Genomic DNA, 24142 nt, shown 5'->3' on the forward strand with positions numbered 1-24142 from the left:
GGATAAGGGGAATAAAGAAATTGCAGAGATTACTGAGAATACTTCCTGGTTTGTCTTCTCCATTTCTCCTTTAGAATTTGTTTTGAAAGTCTAGTTGGGTGCCTGGGTGGCTCAGTGGGTTAAGCTGCCTTTGGGGTCATGATCTCAGGGTCCTGGGATCGAGTCCCTCATGGGGCTCTCTGCTCAGCAGGGAACCTGCTTCCCTCTCTCTCTCTCTGCCTGCCTCTCTGCTACTTGTGATCTCTCTCTGTCATATAAATAAATGAAATCTTAAAAAAAAAAGTCAGGGGCGCTTGGGTGGCTCAGTGGGTTAAAGCCTCTGCCTTCGGCTCAGGTCATGATCTTAGGGTCCTGGGATCGAGTCCCGCATCGGGCTCTCTGCTCTGTAGGGAGCCTGCTTCCTCCCTTTTCTCTCTACCTGCCTCTCTGCCTACTTGTGATCTCTGTCTGTCAAATAAATAAATAAATAAAATCTTAAAAAACAAAAAGGCTAGTTGAGACAGACTTCCATCTCATACGAATCAAGGGGGAATGTATGTGGTAAGAGCAGGCTTTGTGAGGGAGCGCTTTCCCCATGGAAGAGTGACCACCTGGGACAAGCAGAACTGAGAGGATGTTGATGAGTCATGTATTCTTGCCCCTGGAAAGGGGTTGGCCTGCAAGACACGCTGCTCAAGTATTTACTCTTTCAGGTCAGCCTTCCTCCTCTGTTGCTGGCAGAGTGAATGAGCACAAACCATATTTGATGGGCTGGAATAAACATGAAAACTCATGTTGAGGCAGGTTGTTTCTGTGGAACTGAAGGAAGACTGTTGAGCCAATGAAATCGTGCTTCCTACAAAAGCGCTGTATTTTTTTTTTCCCTTTTTCTTTCTTCTCCATTGTTCTAGCTAAGGTTAATAAGTTTAGTTCAGCTAGAGTTGACATAGAACAGTTTGGAAATACATTTTGTTTTTTAGATCAGGGTTAAGCAAGCTATGGCCTAATGGCCAAATCCAGCCCAACAGCTACATCTGGTTTTGTAAATAAAGTTTTATTGGAACACACTCAGTCTCATTTACCTCTTGTCTCAAAGCAGAGTTGAGTGGTTGCAGCAGGAGCCATATGGGCTTGAAAAGCCTAAAATATTTACTATCTGGCCTTTTATGGAAAAACTTCACAAATACCTGTTCAGGCTTATGATAGTACTCAGTATCAATACTTTATGCTTATATATGACAAATTGCTATTAATTCTCTGATTTATTATTAGTTTCAAGTATTTCAATATCTTATATCAGTCCTGATGATAGGTTTTGTAAACATATTTAATAAAAATCACTAAACTCATTGTGGGAATTGGTATGACCCGATTGCCTAATAGATAATATGTTGGAAATTACAAAACTCATTTCTGCTTTTGAAACCCCTTGGAAAGTAAAAGAATTTATTTCTTGATTTGCATTTCACCACTTATAAACACCCTGGGAAAACCTCATCCAGGACAAAGCATCCTGTCAGCGCTCAGTTACAAAATGATTTCGTGATTTACTGGAACAATTTATTTTATTTATTTATTTTTTTTATATTTAATTTATTTTTTATTTTTTTTTTATTTCCAGCATAACAGTATTCATTATTTTTGCACCACACCCCGTGCTCCATGCAATCCGTGCCCTCTATAATACCCACCACCTGGTACCCCAACCTCCCACCCCCCGTCCCTTCAAAACCCTCAGATTGTTTTTCAGAGTCCATAGTCTCTCATGGTTCACCTCCCCTTCCAATTTCCCCCAACTCCCTTCTCCACTCTAAGTCCCCATGTCCTCCATGCTATTTGTTATGCTCCACAAATAAGTGAAACCATATGATAATTGACTCTCTCTGCTTGACTTATTTCACTCAGCATAATCTCTTCCAGTCCCGTCCATGTTGCTACAAAAGTTGGGTATTCATCCTTTCTGATGGAGGCATAATACTCTATCCCCAGGGGTACAGGTCTGTGAATCACCAGGTTTACACACTTCACAGCACTCACCAAAGCACATACCCTCCCCAATGTCCATAATCCCACCCCCTTCTCCCAAACCCCCTCCCCCCAGCAACCCTCAGTTTGTTTTGTGAGATTAAAAGTCACTTATGGTTTGTCTCCCTCCCAATCCCATCTTGTTTCCTTTATCTTCTCCTACCCACTTAAGCCCCCATGTTGCATCACCACTTCCTCATATCAAGGAGATCATATGATAGTTGTCTTTCTCTGCTTGACTTATTTCGCTAAGCATGATACGCTCTAGTTCCATCCATGTTGTCGCAAATGGCAAGATTTCATTTCTTTTGATGGCTGCATAGTATTCCATTGTGTATATATACCACATCTTCTTGATCCATTCATCTGTTGATGGACATCTAGGTTCTTTCCATAGTTTGGCTATTGTGGACATTGCTGCTATAAACATTCGGGTGCACGTGCCCCTTTGGATCACTACGTTTGTATCCTTAGGGTAAATACCCAATAGTGCAATTGCTGGGTCATAGGGCAGTTCTATTTTCAACATTTTGAGGAACCTCCATGCTGTTTTCCAGAGTGGTTGCATCAGCTTGCATTCCCACCAACAGTGTAGGAGGGTTCCCCTTTCTCCGCATCCTCGCCAACATCTGTCATTTCCTGACTTGTTGATTTTAGCCATTCTGACTGGTGTGAGGTGATATCTCATTGTGGTTTTGATTTGTATTTCCCTGATGCCGAGTGATATGGAGCACTTTTTCATGTGTCTGTTGGCCATCTGGATGTCTTCTTTGCAGAAATGTCTGTTCATGTCCTCTGCCCATTTCTTGATTGGATTATTTGTTCTTTGGGTGTTGAGTTTGCTAAGTTCTTTATAGATTCTGGACACTAGTCCTTTATCTGATATGTCATTTGCAAATATCTTCTCCCATTCTGTCAGTTGTCTTTTGATTTTGTTAACCGTTTCCTTTGCTGTGCAAAAGCTTTTGATCTTGATGAAATCCCAATAGTTCATTTTTGCCCTTGCTTCCCTTGCCTTTTGCGTTGTTCCTAGGAAGATGTTGCTGCGGTTGAGGTCAAAGAGGTTGCTGCCTGTGTTCTCCTCAAGGATTTTGATGGATTCCTTTCGCACATTGAGGTCCTTCATCCATTTTGAGTCTATTTTTGTGTGTGGTGTAAGGAAATGGTCCAATTTCATTTTTCTGCATGTGGCTGTCCAATTTTCCCAGCACCATTTATTGAAGAGGCTGTCTTTTTGCCATTGGACATTCTTTCCTGCTTTGTCGAAGATTAGTTGACCATAGAGTTGAGGGTCTATTTCTGGGCTCTCTATTCTGTTCCATTGATCTATGTGTCTGTTTTTGTGCCAGTACCATGCTGTCTTGATGACGACAGCTTTGTAATAGAGCTTGAAGTCCGGAATTGTGATGCCACCAACGTTGGCTTTCTTTTTCAATATCCCTTTGGCTATTCGAGGTCTTTTCTGGTTCCATATAAATTTTAGCATTATTTGTTCCATTTCTTTGAAAAAGATGGATGGTACTTTGATAGGAATTGCATTAAATGTGTAGATTGCTTTAGGTAGCATAGACATTTTCACAATATTTATTCTTCCAATCCAGGAGCATGGAACATTTTTCCATTTCTTTGTGTCTTCCTCAATTTCTTTCATGAGTACTTTATAGTTTTCTGAGTATAGATTCTGTGTCTCTTTGGTTAGGTTTATTCCTAGGTATCTTATGGTTTTGGGTGCAATTGTAAATGGGATTGACTCCTTAATTTCTCTTTCTTCTGTCTTGCTGTTGGTGTAGAGAAATGCAACTGATTTCTGTGCATTGATTTTATATCCTGACACTTTACTGAATTCCTGTATAAGTTCTAGCAGTTTTGGAGTGGAGTCTTTTGGGTTTTCCACATATAGTATCATATCATCTGCGAAGAGTGATAATTTGACTTCTTCTTTGCCGATTTGGATGCCTTTAATTTCCTTTTGTTGTCTGATTGCTGAGGCTAGGACCTCTAGTACTATGTTGAATAGCAGTGGTGATAATGGACATCCCTGCCGTGTTCCTGACCTTAGCGGAAAAGCTTTCAGTTTTTCTCCATTGAGAGTGATATTTGCGGTGGGTTTTTCATAGATGGCTTTGATGATATTGAGGTATGTGCCCTCTATCCCTACACTTTGAAGAGTTTTGATCAGGAAGGGATGCTGTACTTTGTCAAATGCTTTTTCAGCATCTATTGAGAGTATCATATGGTTCTTGTTCTTTCTTTTATTGATGTGTTGTATCACATTGACTGATTTGCGGATGTTGAACCAACCTTGCAGCCCTGGAATAAATCCCACTTGGTCGTGGTGAATAATCTTTTTAATGTACTGTTGAATCCTATTGGCTAGTATTTTGTTGAGTATTTTCGCATCTGTGTTCATCAAGGATATCGGTCTATAGCTCTCTTTTTTGGTGGGATCCTTGTCTGGTTTTGGGATCAAGGTGATGCTGGCCTCATAAAATGAGTTTGGAAGTTTTCCTTCCATTTCTATTTTTTGGAACAGTTTCAGGAGAATAGGAATTAGTTCTTCTTTAAATGTTTGGTAGAATTCCCCCGGGAAGCCGTCTGGCCCTGGGCTTTTGTTTGTTTGGAGATTTTTAATGACTGTTTCAATCTCCTTACTGGTTATGGGTCTGTTCAGGCTTTCTATTTCTTCCTGGTTCAGTTTACTGGAACAATTTAAACTGACAGTGAAAAGAAGCACTTCTTTGCTGTCCATTAGTGTTGCATGCAGTTGGCGTCTTCTACTCTTTGACATTTATATTCCTTCCAAGTACAGGGCAGAGAATTAAGGTTACTTTGTGGGCCATTTGCCAAACGGCCATGTCTCTTCAAGGTTGTCTGATTCTTCTTATGAGAAGGTTATTTCAATTTCTGGTAGGAGATGTTGTATGATAATTGAGGCCAAGCTGAGGAGCCCTGTAAGAACCAGCCTGCAGACAAGAATCCTTTTGTTCATTTGTTTATACATACATTTATTCAACAAACATTGAAGGCATGCTTCATTAGGTGCTGGGTCCCCACTGATTTCATAGTCTGTTCTAGGATATGGATACAAAGCAGATAATTATAATATATTGTGTTAAGTACAATAATTGAGTTATACATGAGTTATTATGGGAGGGAATGGTATCTAACTCAGTAGGGGGAAAGGCACATAAGAGAAGGTCCCTGGGTGAGGCTAAATCCTGTTAAAGAAGTCCAACACATTCTGTAGGACATTCAGAAGGAGATGTACAGAAAGTGGACTTGAGTCTGCATCTCTGGGCTGAGGTATGGGTCAGAGATAAAGATTTAGGAGTCTTGAGTATAGAGATGGCAGTTAAAACCAGGAGACTTGATGAGCTCACTTAAGGGTCTGAAGAATGGGAAGAGCCTCAGGCTCGGGGTCGGTAGGGCCCACATTTTGGGAGCAGAAAGAGAGGACCACTAAAGAAACAAGAAAGTAGTCAGAAAGATACTTGGGAGTATCAGGAGAACAAAAGAGCTGAAAATGTTTATAGACCGAATGAAAGAGGAGATAGTAAACAGAGAGATGGAAAATCAGGAGTTATCAGGGATGATGAATAATGCAGGAAGCACGAAAGGAGAATTCATTGCAAATGTAATTCATATAACTACGTATCTGTTAAATAATTTCCGAAAACTTGGTTTCAAGGCTGTTGTTTAACGTAGGCCCAAACGATTTAGTTGATTTCCTGCATTTGTCAAATCTACTACTATATACCTAACACATATTGATTGAGTGCTTTCTTGGTATTAGACACTCTTAGGCTGGCAGCTCAAGGGATAAACTATGAGGGGTAAAAAAGTCAAGCAAGGACCTGGCCCTCAAAGAACTTGCAGCAAGATAAACTACATCCCTAAATATTTATGATACACTTTTTACAGGGTGCGAAGGGAAAGAAGGAAGAACTGAAGAGCATGGAGGCTCAGAGTGCTGAGATTGCTCTTAAATTGGGGATTCGGGGAAGAAGTAATTTTTGAACTAAGTCTCAGAAGATGAGTAGGGATGGAAGTAATGTGTAGGTCAAGCTTAGGGGAGAGTAGGAGCCAAAGCACAGTGCATGAAACTGGAAACAAATTAGAATTTATAAAGGAACCTTATATAGGTAATTTGTAACATTCCTATATAGGACATGAAAACAATTTAAGATAGAAGCCACAAATGTAGATTCTTATGACTTTGATCAACACAATTTCTTTGGGATCTACTTTAAATGACATCATCGAGATCAAGTTTTAGACAATTATTTTGTTGGTATATAAGCAGTTACCTTTGTTTCGTACTTTGATTGTACTCTATCCTTTTAGGATTAAAAATAACTTGTTCAATTGATTTAGATTAACAAAGGATGATTTAAAAAACCAATATTCTGTAGCTGGATCTGTGTAGTTGCTTTGATAAACATAGGGAATCAGATTTAGAATACAAATTTTTTGGTGGAACTACTTAGTGATATCAAAGAAGTTCTAGTTAATGTTACTTATGGACTTAGGGTGGACAGAAATATGGGAAACTAGAAAAAATGATATAACAAGAGGCCACATATTTTCTCGTTGATCTTGGAAAAGGAAACAGTTAACAATATTTGTTAAAATAGGGTAGAATATATTGTATTGTTTTAAGATCTGCACAAGAAAATGAAAGGTATAAGATGTTCGTCCAAGATGATTTTGTATTTTTGATTATGTATAAATACTTAAAATATGTGTAACTTTATTTTCTCCATTGGTTTTTTTGAGAGTGATATTCAAAACAAATTTGAAGTCATAGTTTGGCATGTGGTATTCTTGCTTCATATATTTCTAAACCATCTAATTTAATTTAGTTTTCATTTCACAAATGATCTAAGTCAAATTAAACAGTTTGTTCACATGACCTGCAGTGAAATATAGAGACAGGTCACCTTTTTATGTTAGTGAATTGACAAGAAACACTAAATGAAATCCCATAGGCTTCATGTCACGGATGACTAAGAGTAAACTTCTACAAGTTAAAATTAACTGTTTTGCTCATTAAATCATTATAAATGCAGTTAAAAATAATTACCTAAATCTTTCTATGTAAGTAAGCAAGCAAAATAATTAAATAAGAACTCACATGTTTTCTTGTCTTTTTTTTTCTTCCCAATAGGACCAGACATATTATCAATCATTTCAGGTTTCAGAATATGGTAAGAGTTCTTCAATTTATTCTGAAAGAAAAAAATATTTGTTACTTTCCACAGAGATAAGAGAAATTTCCAAGAGATATGTTATTTAAAGTACAAATGCTAGTGAGGGTGAATTCCTGATGTTTCTTATAGGCCTACCTAAACACGTTTTTTCCTTTGTAAAAGATATAAAAGGTTATTATAAAGAAAAATATGCAGAACAGATCACCTGGAGTCCCATTATGTTGTCTCTCTTATGCATATTTTTTTTGTTTTTCTACTTCATTGTGATCTTAACATATTTTAGTTTTTGCAAGTTTTTTTAAAAGATTTTATTTATTTATTTGACAGGCAGAGATCACGAGTAGGCAGAGAGGCAGGCAGAGAGAGAGAGGGCAGCAGGCTCCCGCTGAGCAGAGAGCCCGATGTGGGGCTCGATCCCACTACCCTGGGGTCATGACCTGAGCCGAAGGCAAGAGGCATTAACCCACTGAGCCACCCAGATGCCCCATAAATTTTTTTTGACATAACAGTTATTTCCCCTATTTTTCATTTGGTTGGCTTTGGTAAAGATGGTCTGTTTGACTTGGGCAAATCCTTTTCTTGCAGGAGTCACATTTATATAACAGTTAGATATACATAGATAAAAATAGCATGGCCCAACTAGTTTGTTGGTGGATGGAGAGGAAGGAAAGATAAGACTAGGATCTCATTTGTTAGTATAGGATCTGACTATTCGTTATAATTTGGATAACTGTTTTGAGGTTACACATGAACTTTTTCATTTGATTTGTGTCGCTTTTTGACACTGTGTCTCATTCAGGCAATAGAAATTCTGGAAAGTGGTTTGTTCACACCTCAGTGACTCAGAGTCCACATATCTCATACAGCACTGGTCACTCCTAAGTCTCATAATCCACGAGAATAGGGATCAGCAAATTTTAGGCTCTGTGGTCCTTATGTCTTTGTCATAACTACTCAGTGTTGCTATGGTTGGAGGAAGTAGCCGTCGACAATATGTAAGTGAATGTGGCTGTGACCCAATGAAATTTTATTTAGAGACACAGAAATGAAAGTTTCCTATAATTTTTACATGTCATAAAATATTCCCTTGATTTCCCCCCCAATGAATTAAAAATTTATGAACTCTTCTTAGCTCATGCTGGTTGTCATTTACTGACCCCTGATCTGGAACCGTGTTGTTCAAATTGGGGGTCACTTACCACATGTGGCTATTGAGTGCTTGAAGTATGACTAGTCCAAGTGGAAATGTGCTCTAAGTGGGTTAATGATCAGATTTTGAAAACTTAGTTAAAAAAAAAAGAAAGGAAAATAGCTCATTAGTAGTAATTTTTTGTATTGAGCACATGTTGAAATGATAATATTTTAGGTATATGGCATCAAATAAAATACTACAAAAATTAATTTCACATGCTTCCTCTTACTTTTTAAATGTGGCTACTAGAAATTTAAAATCATACATGTGGCTCACATTTTATTTCTTTTGGATTACCCTGATCTAGAAGAAGGAATTGGAGGTGGCCAAGGTTTATCTAGGCTATTTTCATTTCATATAGAGGTGGTGCTGGGTGGTTATATGTTGTTGAATTGGATATGGTGGAGGTGGGGAACTGATTGCCAACCTATGATGTTTGAGGAATGGACATTTGAATTCTTTGTTCTAAGGAAATTCCACCTCTGAGTGGATCATATGGCTTTCTTGGCCCGCCAGTCCTAGATTTGTCTAGGACTATCTTGACGTACTAATGGCCTTTGGCCTGGTCTGGAGCTGGAGGTTTGATCTATACTGTTGACGCATTGGCCTTCTTGACACTTCTCTTGTGTTAATTGAATGGTGGGGTGGTTCGTAATGAGACTGATCTATTTGTTGAGCTAGTGAAGTTTGAGAAAAAAATTTCTATAGACTGGAAGGATACAATATTTTTTTACTCTGGTGGTATGCTTTATATCAAATAGTGTTCATATTTATAAAATATTTCACATCCTAATTATATAAAGCTGACCCAAGTAGGGATTTTTTTTACTTTGAGATTGTCCTCAGAAGTCACTGTCATGCAAGAAAAGCATCATTACTTTGTAGTCATATCTTAATGATTAACTCAGAAATCCTACTACACAACTTTCCCTTCATTGCATTCCATGACATTTAACTGTCCCCAGATTCTTTGATTGTCTCAAAGAATAAGGATTCTGTATGACTGCATACATGGTACCATGCAGACGGGGAGTCTTAGGGCCCTAGGATGTGCTTTTAATAACCACACTGGAGAATGGTCCTAGGGAAAGGGCTGCTCTAGACGCAACTATTTAACACCTAGCATGGGAGTATTTTAACAAGCAGTAAGGGAGCACTAATGGGAGATGCCTGGTCTCCCACCATCCAGATGCCTTAGCATCTAGGATTCTGGATACAATACAGGTTCTACTGTTGAGAAACTTCCAGTGACACAAGTGTCCAGAGCAACTGGCCCCCACTGTCACTGTCTAGTCATCAGCCTCATAAGGGTTTCTCATTTTGGCTGAAATGAAGTGCTTTTCATCTATCTGTGTGTTAACGTGTCTTTGGAGTCTAAAGAATCCAAGTTCAAATAGTACCAATTGTTGACTTCTTTGGAACAACTTAGTCTTTATTTTGTTAAGTTAAAAATGATAGTAAAGTAGATTCTTTGAGATATTTACGCTTGCTTCTCTTTTTCAGTACTACCCAAATTTGAAGTTACTTTGCAGACACCATTATATTGTTCTTTGAATTCTAGGAGCTTAAATGGTACTGTCACAGCAAAGTAAGTATCATTTTTAAAAAAATGACTATATCCTGTTATAAAACTGACCAAGAGCTCATTATATACTCCATAATATTAGCACCATGTTCTGTTTATTAAAATACCACAATGAGCAGGAAACAAATATCTGTAATAACTAATTAAGCACGGAACTTGTCTGTACAGGTCTTTGTATCCACCTGCCTGCTTCCACGCTGATCTAATCCTGAAGTATTTCCCACAGACGAGGATCTTTCTGAGACTAGTCGGGGGATTTACATTATTGATTGTTCCAGATTGTATCTTTATCCCTCATTCAGCTGACATGGATTGAGGCTACTTAGGTCTTCTTTGATCTTAATTTTTTTCTGTCAGTAATGGGGATTGAATCTTGAGGGAGGAATTTGCTTGTCTTAATGCAATTAGCAAACAAGGAAGAAGTTCTCCCTCCTCATTGTTTCAGTGGATGTACACAGAGAGACTCCAGCCCACCCATATATAGGTGTATCATGGCGCTCATTATTTTGATCCGCTGGCTTGAACAGCAGAGGGTTTCATTTTGGGGCGGCAGAAAGCATCCCGAGAGTCCCAGCCTACCAGAGTTATTCCAGAACTGATCTTACGTAGCATTCATTTTTTTTTTTTAAAGATTTTATTTATTTATTTGACAGACAGAGATCACAAGTAGGCAGAGAGGCAGGCAGAGACAGAGAGAGAGAGGAGGAAGCAGGCTCCCTGCTGAGCAGAGAGCCCGATGTGGGGTTTGATCCCAGGACCCTGAGATCATGACCTGAGCCGAAGGCAGAGGCTTTAACCCACTGAGCCATCCAGGCGTCCTGTAACTTTCATTTTTGATGTGTGACTAGCTGGGCTTTGGTTCCTGAAATTTATTTAGTTTCAGAATTTATTTGTAATGGCAGATAAATACTGGACTCCCTCTCACTGATTTCTCATCTTCTCTTGGTGAGGGTTTGTGGCAGTGGCAAGTGATGGGCAGTCAGTCTCCTGGTGGAAGAAACCCACAGACAAAACGTTCTGAGGACTCCCGCTTCAGATTTTATTTGGAAAAACAAAACCAAAACAAAACACAAAAACCAACCCATGTGAAAATCCTGTGACACAAAGGGAAATATGTGTCTACAATTTATATACCAACTTAGTGTTCTGCCTGTGTTCAACTAAGAGGTGGCTTCTAATATGAATTTGGGTACTGTGGATGGATTTATGGTTTAGAAAACAAGTAAATGCCTGCATTTTACAAAATTATTATCCTGTCCTTGATCTTAGCTGAAGGCTAAGGATTCTGTGTTTTATTTGAGTTCTTTGACGAGAGTTTTTAGAACAGTGAGTGCAAATCCACACAAACCATCAGCGTCCTCGTGGATTAGGTTGTGTGGAAACCTTCTTCGCTTCTGGTTTTTGGTTTTCAGGGCTATGCCAGGGATTCAGTACAATCACTTAGAACAGTGATTCTTGAGCTCTGGTAACTCTTCAGAAAGTTTTATATATAACTTTGGGGGGTGGGATGTGAGGATCGCCTGATACCCTCCTCCCTGCGGTAAGAATTCTTATAGGAGCATCTCTTTAGGTGCTAGAAGGGATGCTGCCGATTTAGGAGTTGCTTAGTTAAGCCAATTAGATTAAAATAAAGAAAAAAGAACTCCTCTAGTTTCATCTGGATTCTCATTTGTTGAGCCTCTTTGAAATACCACTGTCTGAGAACAACATGGCCATTGTGATGGCCCCTGGTTTTTTTTTTTTTTTTAGCATTCACCACATCCTACTCGCATCCTTTTCCTTAGGACGCCTGCAGTTAAGGTTCCGCAGAAGTACAGCCAGTAGGAGATACATATTAAGAGGTTGTTGTGAGGAACGGGCTTACATGATTGTGGGGGGGCTGGCGTACACACTGAGGATATTCTTTACACTGAGGATATTCTTTACATCTTTGCAACAGATTAAGAAAATCTTTTGACCAGCAGAGTATTTTATCAGTCTATAAAAATTGGTGTAGACCTATTCTATAAATACTGTGTCCCGCAAAAAATCGAGATGTGTTGATGAAGATGATGATCCTATGAGTGGTTAATAAACAGTTTGGGCTTTTCTTTTGGTCATAGCCATCTGTCCATCAAGGCATGGTTAAGGTGAGGAACATTGCTGGGAATTTCCCAGAGAAGAAGGTTAACAGTCTCTTTTTGGCTTAGAAATCTTTTTTATTTTAATTTTTTTTAATTTTTAAAAGATTTTTATTTATTTATTTGACAAAGAGATCACAAGTAGGCAGAGAGACAGGCAGAGAGAGAGGGGGAAGTAGGCTCCCCGCTGAGCAGAGAGCCTAATGCGGGACTTGATCCCAGGACCCCGAGATCATGACCTGAGCCAAAGGCAGAGGTTTAACCCACTGAGCCACCCAGGAGCCCCTAGCTTAGAAATCTTTAACTGAGTTGAATAAAAATCTGCATTTATTTATTGGGTTTGATGTGAACATCTGCTCACTATTCCCACCTCATGAAAATAAATAGTAGACTCTTCCCCACTGACCACAGAGGGTTCTAGAGGATTGTAAAGAAAATAACATAGCACACATCTAGTTATTTCTAGATATTCTGCAGATAATAAAGTTGAAAAACATATTTTTTAGGCTAAGGTTTATTTAAGTGTATTTATTATTTGATAAATTGAGACATGTGTCTTTGAAATGACATGAAAAAAAGAGTGGGAGAAACATGAACTATAACTGGCCGGTTCAATTTTTTAGGTATCATTTTGTAAACCTTTGGTTATGGCTTTTAAAAAAAAAAAAATCCTTGTTTTGTTAATGGCACTATCCTAGAATATACTCCATTTGCTTTTTAAAATGTTGTCAAACTATTATTTTCTAAGTCATTAGTTTATTCCAAATGCTTCCCAACTTTAGGACAATAATTATCAGTATCCTTGTTTCATAATTATTATAATTAGCTTGAGGCAAAGAAGGCTAAATCTGCTTCACATTTAAACAAAAATAAAAAAATATTTGTGTCTGAGAATACATTAAATGATGTCTGGATTTTCAAGCCCCCAGTACCTCATGTGATAGAACTCTTTTAAAATATAATGTTTTGGTAACCTTATGCATTTATTTAAGCTTTTAACAAGATACAAGAACTGTTAAGTTTTGAGGACTCTCTTTTGAATGAATGAACTTTGTGCTGAAGTTGCTGACCAGGGTTGCAGCTGACTTGACTGTTTTCATTTGGAAGGTGATACATTTGAAAATGTATTTGTTTCATTCTCCTCAATTTGGAATGTACTGCATTTCACCATTGGCTTTTGAGTTGAGTTGATCCAGATGAGGAGCCGTTTCTGTGTTCAACTAATGGATTCAGGAAACAGGAGTTTACTGTTAGATTTATAGAGTGCGGAGCAAAACTGACTTCCACATTTGGCTGAGTATTTATTACACAATAGAAATGGAAGGAACCCAGGAAACACATTTAAAAAAGGCTTTCTGGCAGTAAAATGGTTTACCAAATATTGCCTCTCTTTTTCACATGAAGAGATTTTCCCATCATGAGAGAGGATTAAAATTAATACATAAAATGTAAAGCAGCAGAGATGAGATATGACTCCAGAAAATAATTTTGGTACTGTGGGTAAAAAATTACTCTTCTTTTATATTTTTCTGCACAAAGCCAAGTTTTGATAACCCTGAGCACATTTGGTGCCGCAGTGTGTTTGGTCTAATAAACCCTTCTGGGTAATACTGGAACGGGCAACAGTGGGCCTTGGCGATTGCAATTTCAACTACCATTTAAAAATGTTCAAAAGTAGCAAAGTGTCCTGGACATGCAGTTAATGGGCCAGTCTAGATTTCTAGGAATAAAACGTTTTTGTAACTTAAAAAAAAAAAATCTTTGGACAGGAAACTGCACTTGCAATTATAATCAGATTTTTCTCTGCAGTGTCTAAAATGGTTAGAGGTGAAGTAGGTGCTATGAACTGTTTTTGAAGTATTGTCATTAAGTCTTCTCATTTCAGAGACTTAATTTCAAGGATCACCATTGATTAAGGATATTCCTAGTTGTGATTAGTTTTAAAAATTTGTAGTGAGAGTATTTTTAAAAATATATTTCTTTTAAGTTGGATTGCCAGTGATGTTATTGAAAGTAATATTTTCTTTTTTGGAAAGTCATATTTTCATGTGCTGTTTTGATACTGTCAAGTTGAAAATGTAAAAAAATTATTATTTTTCAGGTATACGTATGGGAAGCCCGTGAAAGGAGATGTAACACTTACATTTTTACCTTTATCCTTTTGGGGCATGAAGAAAAATATTACAAAAAATTTTAAGGTAACTTTTACAGAGATCTTATGACCTCAAATGGGGAAACACTATACGTATACTTTTACTAGAAGTAAGATTTCATACTGAATTAACAAAGATTGAGTGTAAGAAAATCAAGAGTTTTTTTAGAATTGGACAGATGAGAATCTACCCATTTATACTCCAGAGCCATCATATTTTGTGACTCAGTTTGAATTTTATTTCTAAAATTTGAATTGCTAAAGTGAAGAATAAAATTGAATTATTTTAAACAAAACAGATAAATGGATCTGCAAACTTCTCTTTTAATGATGAAGAGATGAAAAAAGTAATGGATTTTTCAGAAGGGCTTTCTGAACACATGTATCTGTCTTCCCCTGGGCCGGTAGAAATTTTAGCCACAGTGACAGAATCACTTACAGGTTTGTAGACGTTGAAGTGAAGGTAAAGCTGCTTATGTGGTGCTGCTCTCTCTCCTTTCTTGTTACGACTAGCACGTTCATTTGGGAGCCTTTCTAAAGATGCTACTTAATTCCGAAATTGTCATGTCTGTTAATTAGTGTCACTTGCAGAATGTTTTCATTATGAAGGAGAAACTTCTTTTCTTTCTTTCCATTTTCATTTTAAATTTTGGGGGGGATTACCTATTTTCTACCACAGTCTGTGCTTCAACCACATGTAATAGGTATTTGTAATTTTCTCCATTTCTCCTTTCTTTTCAACCTGGGAACTACATGGAAAGGCCTGTTTTTTCAGCCGACTAACCACCTTCTGTTTTGTGTGTATGTGGGTGTGTTTTTAATCATTTAACATCTTCTGAGCTCTTGTCTGCTCATGGACAGTTCTTTTTCAATAATAAAATAAAGGTTAATCGCTTGGATCTTTCTGTTGCTATCCACAGCTTTCACGAGACCTCGAAGGAGCAAAAAATGATTCCGTCTGTGGCCTTAGTCTTCAGTGTCCATGTTGCGGATGGGCAGAGCAGTAACAGTGCTTAGAACGGGTCCCTGGAAGCTGTAATAGAACCATGTGGTTCTCTTTATGACCAAACCAGTGTGGGAATGAGGCTTCTGTGCCCCATTAACTTCTTGGCGACGTAGCTTAGATAGAGAAATTGGATGAATAGAGGCTGTTGGTGAACAATAACATTTGGTTTCTAAATGGTGCAATTTCCAAAACAGGTATCTCAAGAAATGCAAGTTCTAATGTATTTTTCAAGCAACATGATTACATCATTGAATTTTTTGATTATGCTACTGTCTTGAAGCCATCTCTCAACTTCACAGCCACTGTAAGTTGGCATGCTTATTAATGATCTAAAGCAGCAAGTTCAGTTTAATGAAACAGAATGGCAGTTAATATTTTTGGTGCTTTTCAAAAAAATATTAAACTCAAAGTAGATAGATTACTTTTCCCCCTTAGATATATGAGGTATGTAGAATTGTTCCCAAATGACCTTTGTCTAAGTTTACTTAAAAAAGTAGTTTCCGACAAACGTATTTTCCTCAAAATGTATTTAATAAGGAATTTAAGTTAGATTTGGATTGCTACATTGAAGCTTTTATAAATTACTTGAAAGAATTAAGTGCCAGTCAAAGAATTTCAATTTCAGTTTGATTTTCATAATGATTAATTTTAGTTCTAGCAAAGATGTTGCATTAAAAATTATCAACGATTACTCTTTTTTTAAAAAAAAATTTAACACTTATTGAGTGAATTTTGACACTGTGCAAGGCAGGATGCTGGGTGGGGCTTATAGAGCTAAGAAGAATCCAGTCCCTACCCCGGATTTACAGTTTTTGTGATGGTGACAAGAAAGTATACACACAAGTATGATTTAAGGAGGATAAGGTCAGTGTCATGCATACATTTCTCTAGTGATTTAAAGCAGGGGTTGGCAAACTTTCTGCAAAGGACTGGACAGTAAATAATTTTAGCTTTGTGATACATATGGTCTCTGTGACAGCTACCCAACTCTGCCATTATAGCATGAAAGCAGCCTTAACTACTTTGTAACAAAGTCAGGGTGGCTGTGTTCCAGTAAAACTTTATTTACAAAAAGCCTGGATTCGGCTTTCTTGCCTGCCATAGTTGCTGACCTCTGGTTTAAAGAAGGAAGGTATGACTTCTTGTTGAATGGATCAAGAAGAGTTTTAGATAGTTTCTGATTTCAATGATCACATAATTTAGTTTGAAAAAGTAAGGAAAAAAACCCTTGAGGCTGCAAGTGGTAACTTCCAAATGAGTAGAGTGAGACAGTAAGAGTCTGGGAGGAGGAGTTGGCTTGGGATAGGGAGGAGGGTCATTAAAGGATGCTTTATGGAAGGGGAAGATTTAAGCTATTTGCTAAAAGATCAGAAGGGTATTATTTTAGTTTTTCAAAGATTTTATTCATTTATTTATTTTACTATTTATTTATTTTTTTTAAATATTTTATTTATTTATTTGACAGAGAGAGAGATCACAAGTAGACAGAGAGGCAGGCAGAGAGAGAGAGGGAAGCAGGCTCCCTGCTGAGCAGAGAGCCCAATGCGGAACTCAATCCCAGGACCCTGAGATCACGACCTGAGCCGAAGTCAGCGGCTTAACCCACTGAGCCACCCAGGCGTCCTCATTTATCTATTTTAGAGAGAGCGAGAGAGTGCAAGTATGAGCTGGTGGAGGAGCAGAGGGGGAGGGAGGGAGAGAGGTAAAGAACCTCAAGTGGACTCCATGTTGAGTATGAGCCTGATGTGGGGCTCGATCCCATGACCCTAAGATTGTGACCTGAGCCAAAACCAAGAGTCAGACACTAAACCGTGAGCCACTCAGGTGCCCAATATTAGTAAATGTTTGGTGTGGAGGTGAAAGGTGGGGAACAAGGTGAGCTGAGACAAGTAAAGGCCCCTCTTTGCCAAGTTCAGGTGCATTCACCTGGATGTGTACAGTTGTAGCAGGGAGTTGTGTCCAGGGGTGGTGAGACAGAAAACAGGAGGCAAAGTGTGGGAAGTTGTCAAGAATCCTAAATGGCACATGCATGTTTTTGAACTTTATGCTCTAGGCAGTGAAGAGCCTAGGGCCTTACGAGTGTGGGAAGGGTATGGAGAAAGCCGTATTCCAGGGAGACGGATGGGGCTGTATGTAGGAGGATGGCTGCAGCTCAGAGGCGGGAGGTGGCGAGGAAGCTTGAGGGGGGATGTGCTAATGGAGAGGATGCAAGACAGAAGCACAAGACTTAGTGTATATTTGATCTGGGAGGTGGGAAAAGGGAGGGGTAACTGAGAGATGGGAAGTCTGGCAAAATTGTGGTGTTAGCAAAAAGAGGAGAGGCAGGATGGTTGCTCAGTGATAGATGCACTGAATTCGAGTTGACAGGGATACTTAAGTAGAAGTTGTCTGCAAGTGGAAATTGGAAGTGTTGAGTATGAATTCCAGAGCAAGGTGAAGAAAGCAGTAGGAGTGCTGAGACCTTTGAGAAAAAGAGAAGCACAGGTAACTGATAATTTAGCCTTGACAAGTTTCCACATTTAGGAAGAGGGACGTGGAACCCAAAAGGTCACGTGAGGATGCAGAAAGAGGGCTCTGAAATAAAGAAGGTTATTGTGGAGCCATGGAAGGCAAGAGAAGCCATACTAATAAGAAGGGAATGGTCAGTGGTGTTGGAAGCCTAGGGAGAGACTACTTCATCTGGAAGTTAGGGTACTGCCAACAGTTTTTGAGAATTCATTTTCATCAGAATACCACAGATGGGGGCACCTGGGTGGCTCAGTGGGTTAAAGCCTCTGCCTTCGGCTCAGGTCATGATCCCAGGGTCCTGGGATCGAGCCCCACGTGGGGCTCTATGCTCTGTGGGGAGCCTGCTAACTCCTCTCTCTCTCTCTCTCTCTGCCTGCCTCTCTGCCTACTTGTGATCTCTGTCTGTCAAATAAATAAATAAAATCTTAAAAAAAAAAAAAAGAATACCACAGATGGGGACTGGATTCATTTGAACTTAAAAGCTTTGCTTTTCTTGTTACCTGTTTTTAAAATGTTGTGTTTTGACAATTAGGTGAAGGTAGCCCGTGCTGATGGCAATCAACTGACTTTTGAAGAAAGAAGAAATAATGTAGTTATAACAGTGACACAGAAAAATTCTTCTGAGTACTGGAACAGATGGAATAGCAGAAATCAGGAAACAGGAGCTGTCCAGATCATAAATTATACCCTCCCCCAAAATGGAATCTTTAAGATTGAATTCCCAATCTTGGATGATTCCAATGAGCTACAGTTGAAGGTACCATTTGTTTTTCATCGTTATGTTACTATAAGATCATTAAAATTGTAATCTCATGGTAGGTACTCAAACTGTTAGAGGTCAAAGTTCACAGGAAGTAGGAAGTAGACACATGTTTCTATTTTTAAAAATGGAGGAAAACGTTATAAACAATTTAGTAACAGCGGCTTGAGGGATGGACCAAGTACTTCCTTGTAAATTTATTTTAAAGAGCACAGTAAAATATAGTGCTCTGAAGATATGATGAAACTCCTCAGATTCCCGGCCTAGGTTGGTTTTCAATCATTTGAAAGTGTATTTTGGAAGGAGCTGAAATGAAGAGGAAAACATTTTTTTAAACCTATGCTCCTTTGCTGAACTCTTCTCAGAGGGTCTCATTTGGGACACCCCAACCATTCCTGCTATCTTTCTTTTCATTGCTCAACCCTGCCACAGGTTGGGTCCTTTGAGTTTTACTCTGACTATTGGTAGATACATGAGTTGGTCTGATGTTTTGCTTGTAAATAAACTCTGTGTTGTGGAGAGAAGGAAAGGAGTCCTTTCTCATTTTGTTCTCTCTTCTCATTGTGTTTCTAGATAATGTACTTTCATTTCTGAAATAAATTAGGACTATGCTTTTTCCTCATAGATTATGATGATGAAGACCCCCTCTGTGTTTTAAAGCTGTCACTTTCTTTATAAACTATAAAGTGAAGATCCAATGTCTGGAGAACACACTTTTTCTTTCTGCAAGAAAAAAGAGTAAAAGTGAATTTGCCTTTCAGGAATTGTTCAACAGATAGTATCCTTTCTCAGGGTGTTACTGAAGATGAAAATTTATAGCTCCCTTTTCTTCTATTATAGGCTTCTTTTCTTAATAGTGTGAGTAGCATGGCAGTTCATGGTATGTTTAAGTCTCCCAGTCAAACATACATCCAGCTAAAGACAAGAGATGAGAATGTAAAGGTAAAGCCTACAGTCACTTATAATTACAATATAATTGTTCTCTTTTGCCATTCATATGTGCTTATTAATTAAGATTTTTTTTTCTAGGTGGGATCACCTTTTGAGTTGGTGGTTAGTGGCAATAAGCAATTGAAGGAGTTAAGCTACATGGTAATCTCTTATAGAATCTGAATTTATTATCTCTCTCTTTTTCTTTTTTTAAAGATTTTATTTATTTATTTGACAGACAGAGATGACAAGCAGGCAGAGAGGCAGGCAGAGAGAGAGGGAGGGAAGCAGACTCCCTGCTGAGCAGAGAGCCTGATGTGGGGCTCGATCCCGGGACCCTGGGATCATGAACCGAGCTGAAGGCAGAGGCTTTAACCCACTGAGCCACCCAGGCGCCCCTTGAATTTATTATCTCTTATAGGATCACCACGAATGATATCTACCTTATGTCTAAACTCATTAATTTTTTAAAATTCAGTCTTATATCCTTTAGCCTGCCCTTTTCATATTACAGTCAAAATTTCTTTTTTATTCCTTCACCTGTATTTGCATTTCCAACTTAAGATGGATAATTAAATCTTGCATTATGTTTAAAATTTAATTTGTTTGAGATAATCCATCTGAGTTTATTGTAGAAAATTATAAAATATGAGAAAAACAAAATAAATAAATAAGAATTGCTACCCATACCTTGAATTTTGCTCATTCTGGTCTCCCCAGTGGTGCTCTATATTCCTCCCACTCAAAAACAGATTCTTGACTGTGAAGCTACTGTTGTCTCAATCAGTATTTCTTTTATCCTTTTCTGTCTCCTAGCTTATCCTCTCTGTGTTGGTCAGGGAAGTTTCTTTGCATTCATAAAGGCTTTGAAGTTGGTTTAAGTAAACAATTTGTGTGTATGGTTAAAGTTATGATGATTATAGCTGCAGCTAAGATTCTTACCAGCTTTGGCATAAAATGAAACTGTTCTACTCTTCTTTTCAGGTCGTATCCAGGGGACGGTTGGTGGCTGTAGGCAAGCAAAATTCAACAACCTTCTCTTTAACACCAGAAAATTCTTGGGCTCCAAAAGCCTGCATTATTGTGTATTATATTGAGGATGATGGGGAAATTATAAATGATGTTCTAAAAATCCCTGTTCAGCTTGTTTTTAAAAATAAGGTAAGATTAAAGGTAATGAATGATGTTAGAAGAAAACTTCATATTAGTGAAGTCTGAGAAATGTTACTATTTCTTTAGAAAAGTATCACTAAAAAAAAAGTATCACTAAAAAAATTGATTCAGAATTGAATCAATTATTCAATTGATAAACAAAATGAATATTCTTTTTTTTTTTAAAAAAAGATTGTATTTATTTTTTTGACAGAGAGAGAGATCACAAATAGGCAGAGAGGCAGGCAGAGAGAGAGGGAAGCAGGCTCCCTGCTGAGCAGAGAGCCCGATTCGGGACTCAATCCCAGGACCCTGAGATCATGACCTGAGCTGAAGGCAGAGGCTTTAACCCACTGAGCCACCCAGGCGCCCCAGATAAACAAAATGAATATTCTTGATATTCATTTCCAGAACTATGGTTGAACCTTTTCATATTGTTACATGTATATTTTCACATGTGGAATTATTGGGCAGTGTGGGTCTTATTTTAAGTTATGATTCTTGGCTTTAAGACTTTGACTGAGGGGGGCCTGGGTGGCTTAGTGGGTTAGATATAAAAGCACAACTCCAAGATATAAGAACAAAATTTTATCTAACCTATGGAAAGAAGAAAAATGAAAAGATGAAAAGAGAGGGGAAAAAAGAAAGTAATCACATTTAAAAGTATGAAATAAAGTAGAAATAAATCCTAATTAGAATAAGAATTACCACACTTGTAAATGGGTTAAATAAGCTTATTAAAAGACATGGACTACCAGACACTCAGTGGGTTAGGTATAAAAGCACAATTCCAAGAAATTTCTTAGCTATGAAAGATAAGAAGTATAGTTTTAGCTATATTTGTGAAGATATAGCTTTCTCTACATTTAAAAAAAATTTTATTTTTTTTGTCAGAGTGAGAGAGAAAGAGAGAGTGAGAGCGTGAGCAAAAGCAGTGGGGAACGGCAGGCAGAGGGAGAAGCGGGGTCCCCGCTGAGCAGGAAGCCCGATGTGTTCGATCCTGGGACCCCAGGATGTGAGCTGAAGGCAAACACTTAACCGACTGAGCCACCAAAGCATCTCTACATTTTTTTTTAAAGTAATCTCTACACCCAATGTGGGGCTTGAATTTACAACCCTGAGATCATGAGTCGCATGTTCTACTGACTGAACCAGTCAGGCACCGTTCTTTCTTTACTTTTTATATAATTTTTATTACATTACTCATGAAGAAACTACAAATTTGAAGAGGATATATTTAAAATTTAAAAAAATTTTCTTTCCCTGCAGAAGGCTTATGTATGGTTTCAGAATTATCCCTGAGTCAAGGCAAATGTAGAATCTTTGCTAGATTTTGAGTTAGTAAGACATGTAAGTAATGATTTTTAAAAAGTCAAATAAATCAGTCCTCTTTTCTCCCTTTCTTAGATAAAGCTATTTTGGAGTAAAACTCAGGCTGAACCATCTGAGAGAGTCTCTCTTAGGATCTCCGTAACACAGCCAGACTCAACTGTTGGGATTGTAGCCGTTGACAAAAGTGTGAATCTGATGAATGTCTCAAATGATATTACAATGGAAAATGTGAGTTTAGCAATTTTTTCCTTACAAAATACATGTTTAAAGAGCAAAAAGGAAACCTATTGCCTTAGTTCAAATATCTAAAGGAAATTTCATTAGTTCCTCTTAAGTCAGTAATCAGTAAAGTTTCCAAATAAAAAGGATTTGGATTCTGGTTGTTGTGTTGGAAAGGGGCTTCATATGGTGAAGAGTCTTTGCTGTTTTACATGAGAGATGCCATCTGAAGTTTTCCCTTATTTTCATACTGTATTTGAATTTAAGACTCTCGAGAAAGTACTAGGAAATTTACTTGTGTAATTGTGGATGACATTGGAGAAGAGAACTTTAGATAATTTTGAAACACTTTTTCTTTTGGTTATACCTAAGTGTCATATATAAGTATAGTCTTATTGAATCTGGAATTTGTAGTATATTGAGGGAGTGAAATCATGTTAATCTACAGAAAACTTATAAATCAAGAAATATGGAAACATCTAGTGTTACATAAATTAGTTCCCTATTCATTAATCATTCCATGTTCATTTGTAAGTTCTCGATATATTCTTTTGTGCCATTGTCAGTTGAAATCTAGATTGTATAACCTATATCCATTAATTGATTAAGTACATATAGAAGGAAAGATATAAATGTTTAGGTTGACTTGATCATTTTGTTGTAAATTAATCCACTTGATAAAAATTATATATAATTTTCAGTCTATAAAGATACTTTTTAAAAATCCATTTTATTTATTTATTTATTTAATTTTTAAAAAAAGATTTTATTTATTTATTTGACAGAAATAGACACAGCAAGAGAGGGAACAGAGCAGGGGGAATGGGAGAGGGAGAAGCAGGCTTCCCTCCGATTGAGCCCGATGTGGTGCTCAATCCCAGGACCCTGAGATAATGACATGAGAAAAAGACAGACACCTAACTGACTGAGATATTTCTTCTCCATCTTCTTCTCCAACCCCGGCCATCTTCTTCTCCAACCCCGGCCAGACCATGTTACCATCTTCTTCTCCAACCCCGGCCAGACCATGTTGCTTTTGTGAGGGATTGTAATTCTGTGTCATTATTGATTGCCCTTTTGATCTATGCTCTTCCTTCATTTTTTAATTCTGGAAATTTACATCTGTTACTTCTTCATATATTCCCTCTTCTCCATTTAAATTTTTTCTTTTCTTCTGAGACTCTCATTATTCAGAGATTGGCATATCTATTTTCTTTCTCCATATCTCCTAGCTTTTTGTTTTATGTTTTCTATCTCTTTGTCTTTTCTGTGTTTCTTGAGAGAGCTCCTCACGTGACTCTGCTCACTGGTCATTTTTCAGTTGTATCTATCCTACTTTGATTTCTTATATTGGGTTCTTTATGTCAGCTATTATGTTTTTAATATCTATTATTTTCATTTGGTTCTTATCTTTTGTTCTTTTTTTATATCATCCATATTTTTCCTTATCTCCTTATGTATATTTACCATGTTTATTTTAAATTCTTGAACTGGACTTTTCAGTGTTTTGCTTCACATGTTATGTGTTGTCTACTTGGATATCTTTTATGGAAGACATATTCTTTGGATGTAGTTGGGTTGGCAGCTACTCTGATAATGTCTTGTTGAGGAAGGCTCAATGCCCCATTCCAATCTGTGTGTTTTGTGAGTTTAAAGAGAGGATGGGGTTAAGCTCCAGGGACTAGAAAACTACTCTTGATCCTCCCTGTGTGATGCTGGGTTTCATTCCATGTTTCACTTTAAAGCTCTTAGGGAAAAGCATCACCAAGAAGAGACAATCTCTTGAGATTATGATTCAGCTGCCCTGAGAGTTTGGAGGACAAGAGGAAGAGAATGCTTGGGGCCATGGGTCTGTCCACAGGTTCTCCTGTTTCTCACACCAGAAGGGCAGAGGAGCTGACTTATTTTCCCGACACCTTGCAACAGGAAGTGTAGGCTGCTGCTGCAGCTACTGATTTTGGCAGTGAAAATA

General features: G+C 37.9%; 1 protein-coding gene across 2 annotated transcripts in view; it reads left to right on the top strand.

The window, feature by feature from the left end:
- The window catches only part of CD109 (CD109 molecule), a 130116-nt gene that overhangs the window by 54721 nt on the left and 51253 nt on the right, over positions 1-24142 (top strand). For both annotated transcript variants that reach the window (XM_032340479.1, XM_032340478.1), the window contains exons 6-15: positions 7172-7211; positions 9910-9994; positions 14213-14309; positions 14563-14704; positions 15464-15573; positions 18310-18534; positions 19378-19479; positions 19567-19629; positions 20452-20628; positions 22027-22179. In XM_032340479.1, coding sequence (XP_032196370.1) covers positions 7172-7211; positions 9910-9994; positions 14213-14309; positions 14563-14704; positions 15464-15573; positions 18310-18534; positions 19378-19479; positions 19567-19629; positions 20452-20628; positions 22027-22179 — 1194 coding nt within the window. The remainder of the gene's footprint in view (positions 1-7171; positions 7212-9909; positions 9995-14212; positions 14310-14562; positions 14705-15463; positions 15574-18309; positions 18535-19377; positions 19480-19566; positions 19630-20451; positions 20629-22026; positions 22180-24142) is intronic.

The sequence above is a fragment of the Mustela erminea genome, chromosome 4 (assembly GCF_009829155.1).
Source record: "Mustela erminea isolate mMusErm1 chromosome 4, mMusErm1.Pri, whole genome shotgun sequence".
Lineage (NCBI taxonomy): Eukaryota > Metazoa > Chordata > Mammalia > Carnivora > Mustelidae > Mustela > Mustela erminea.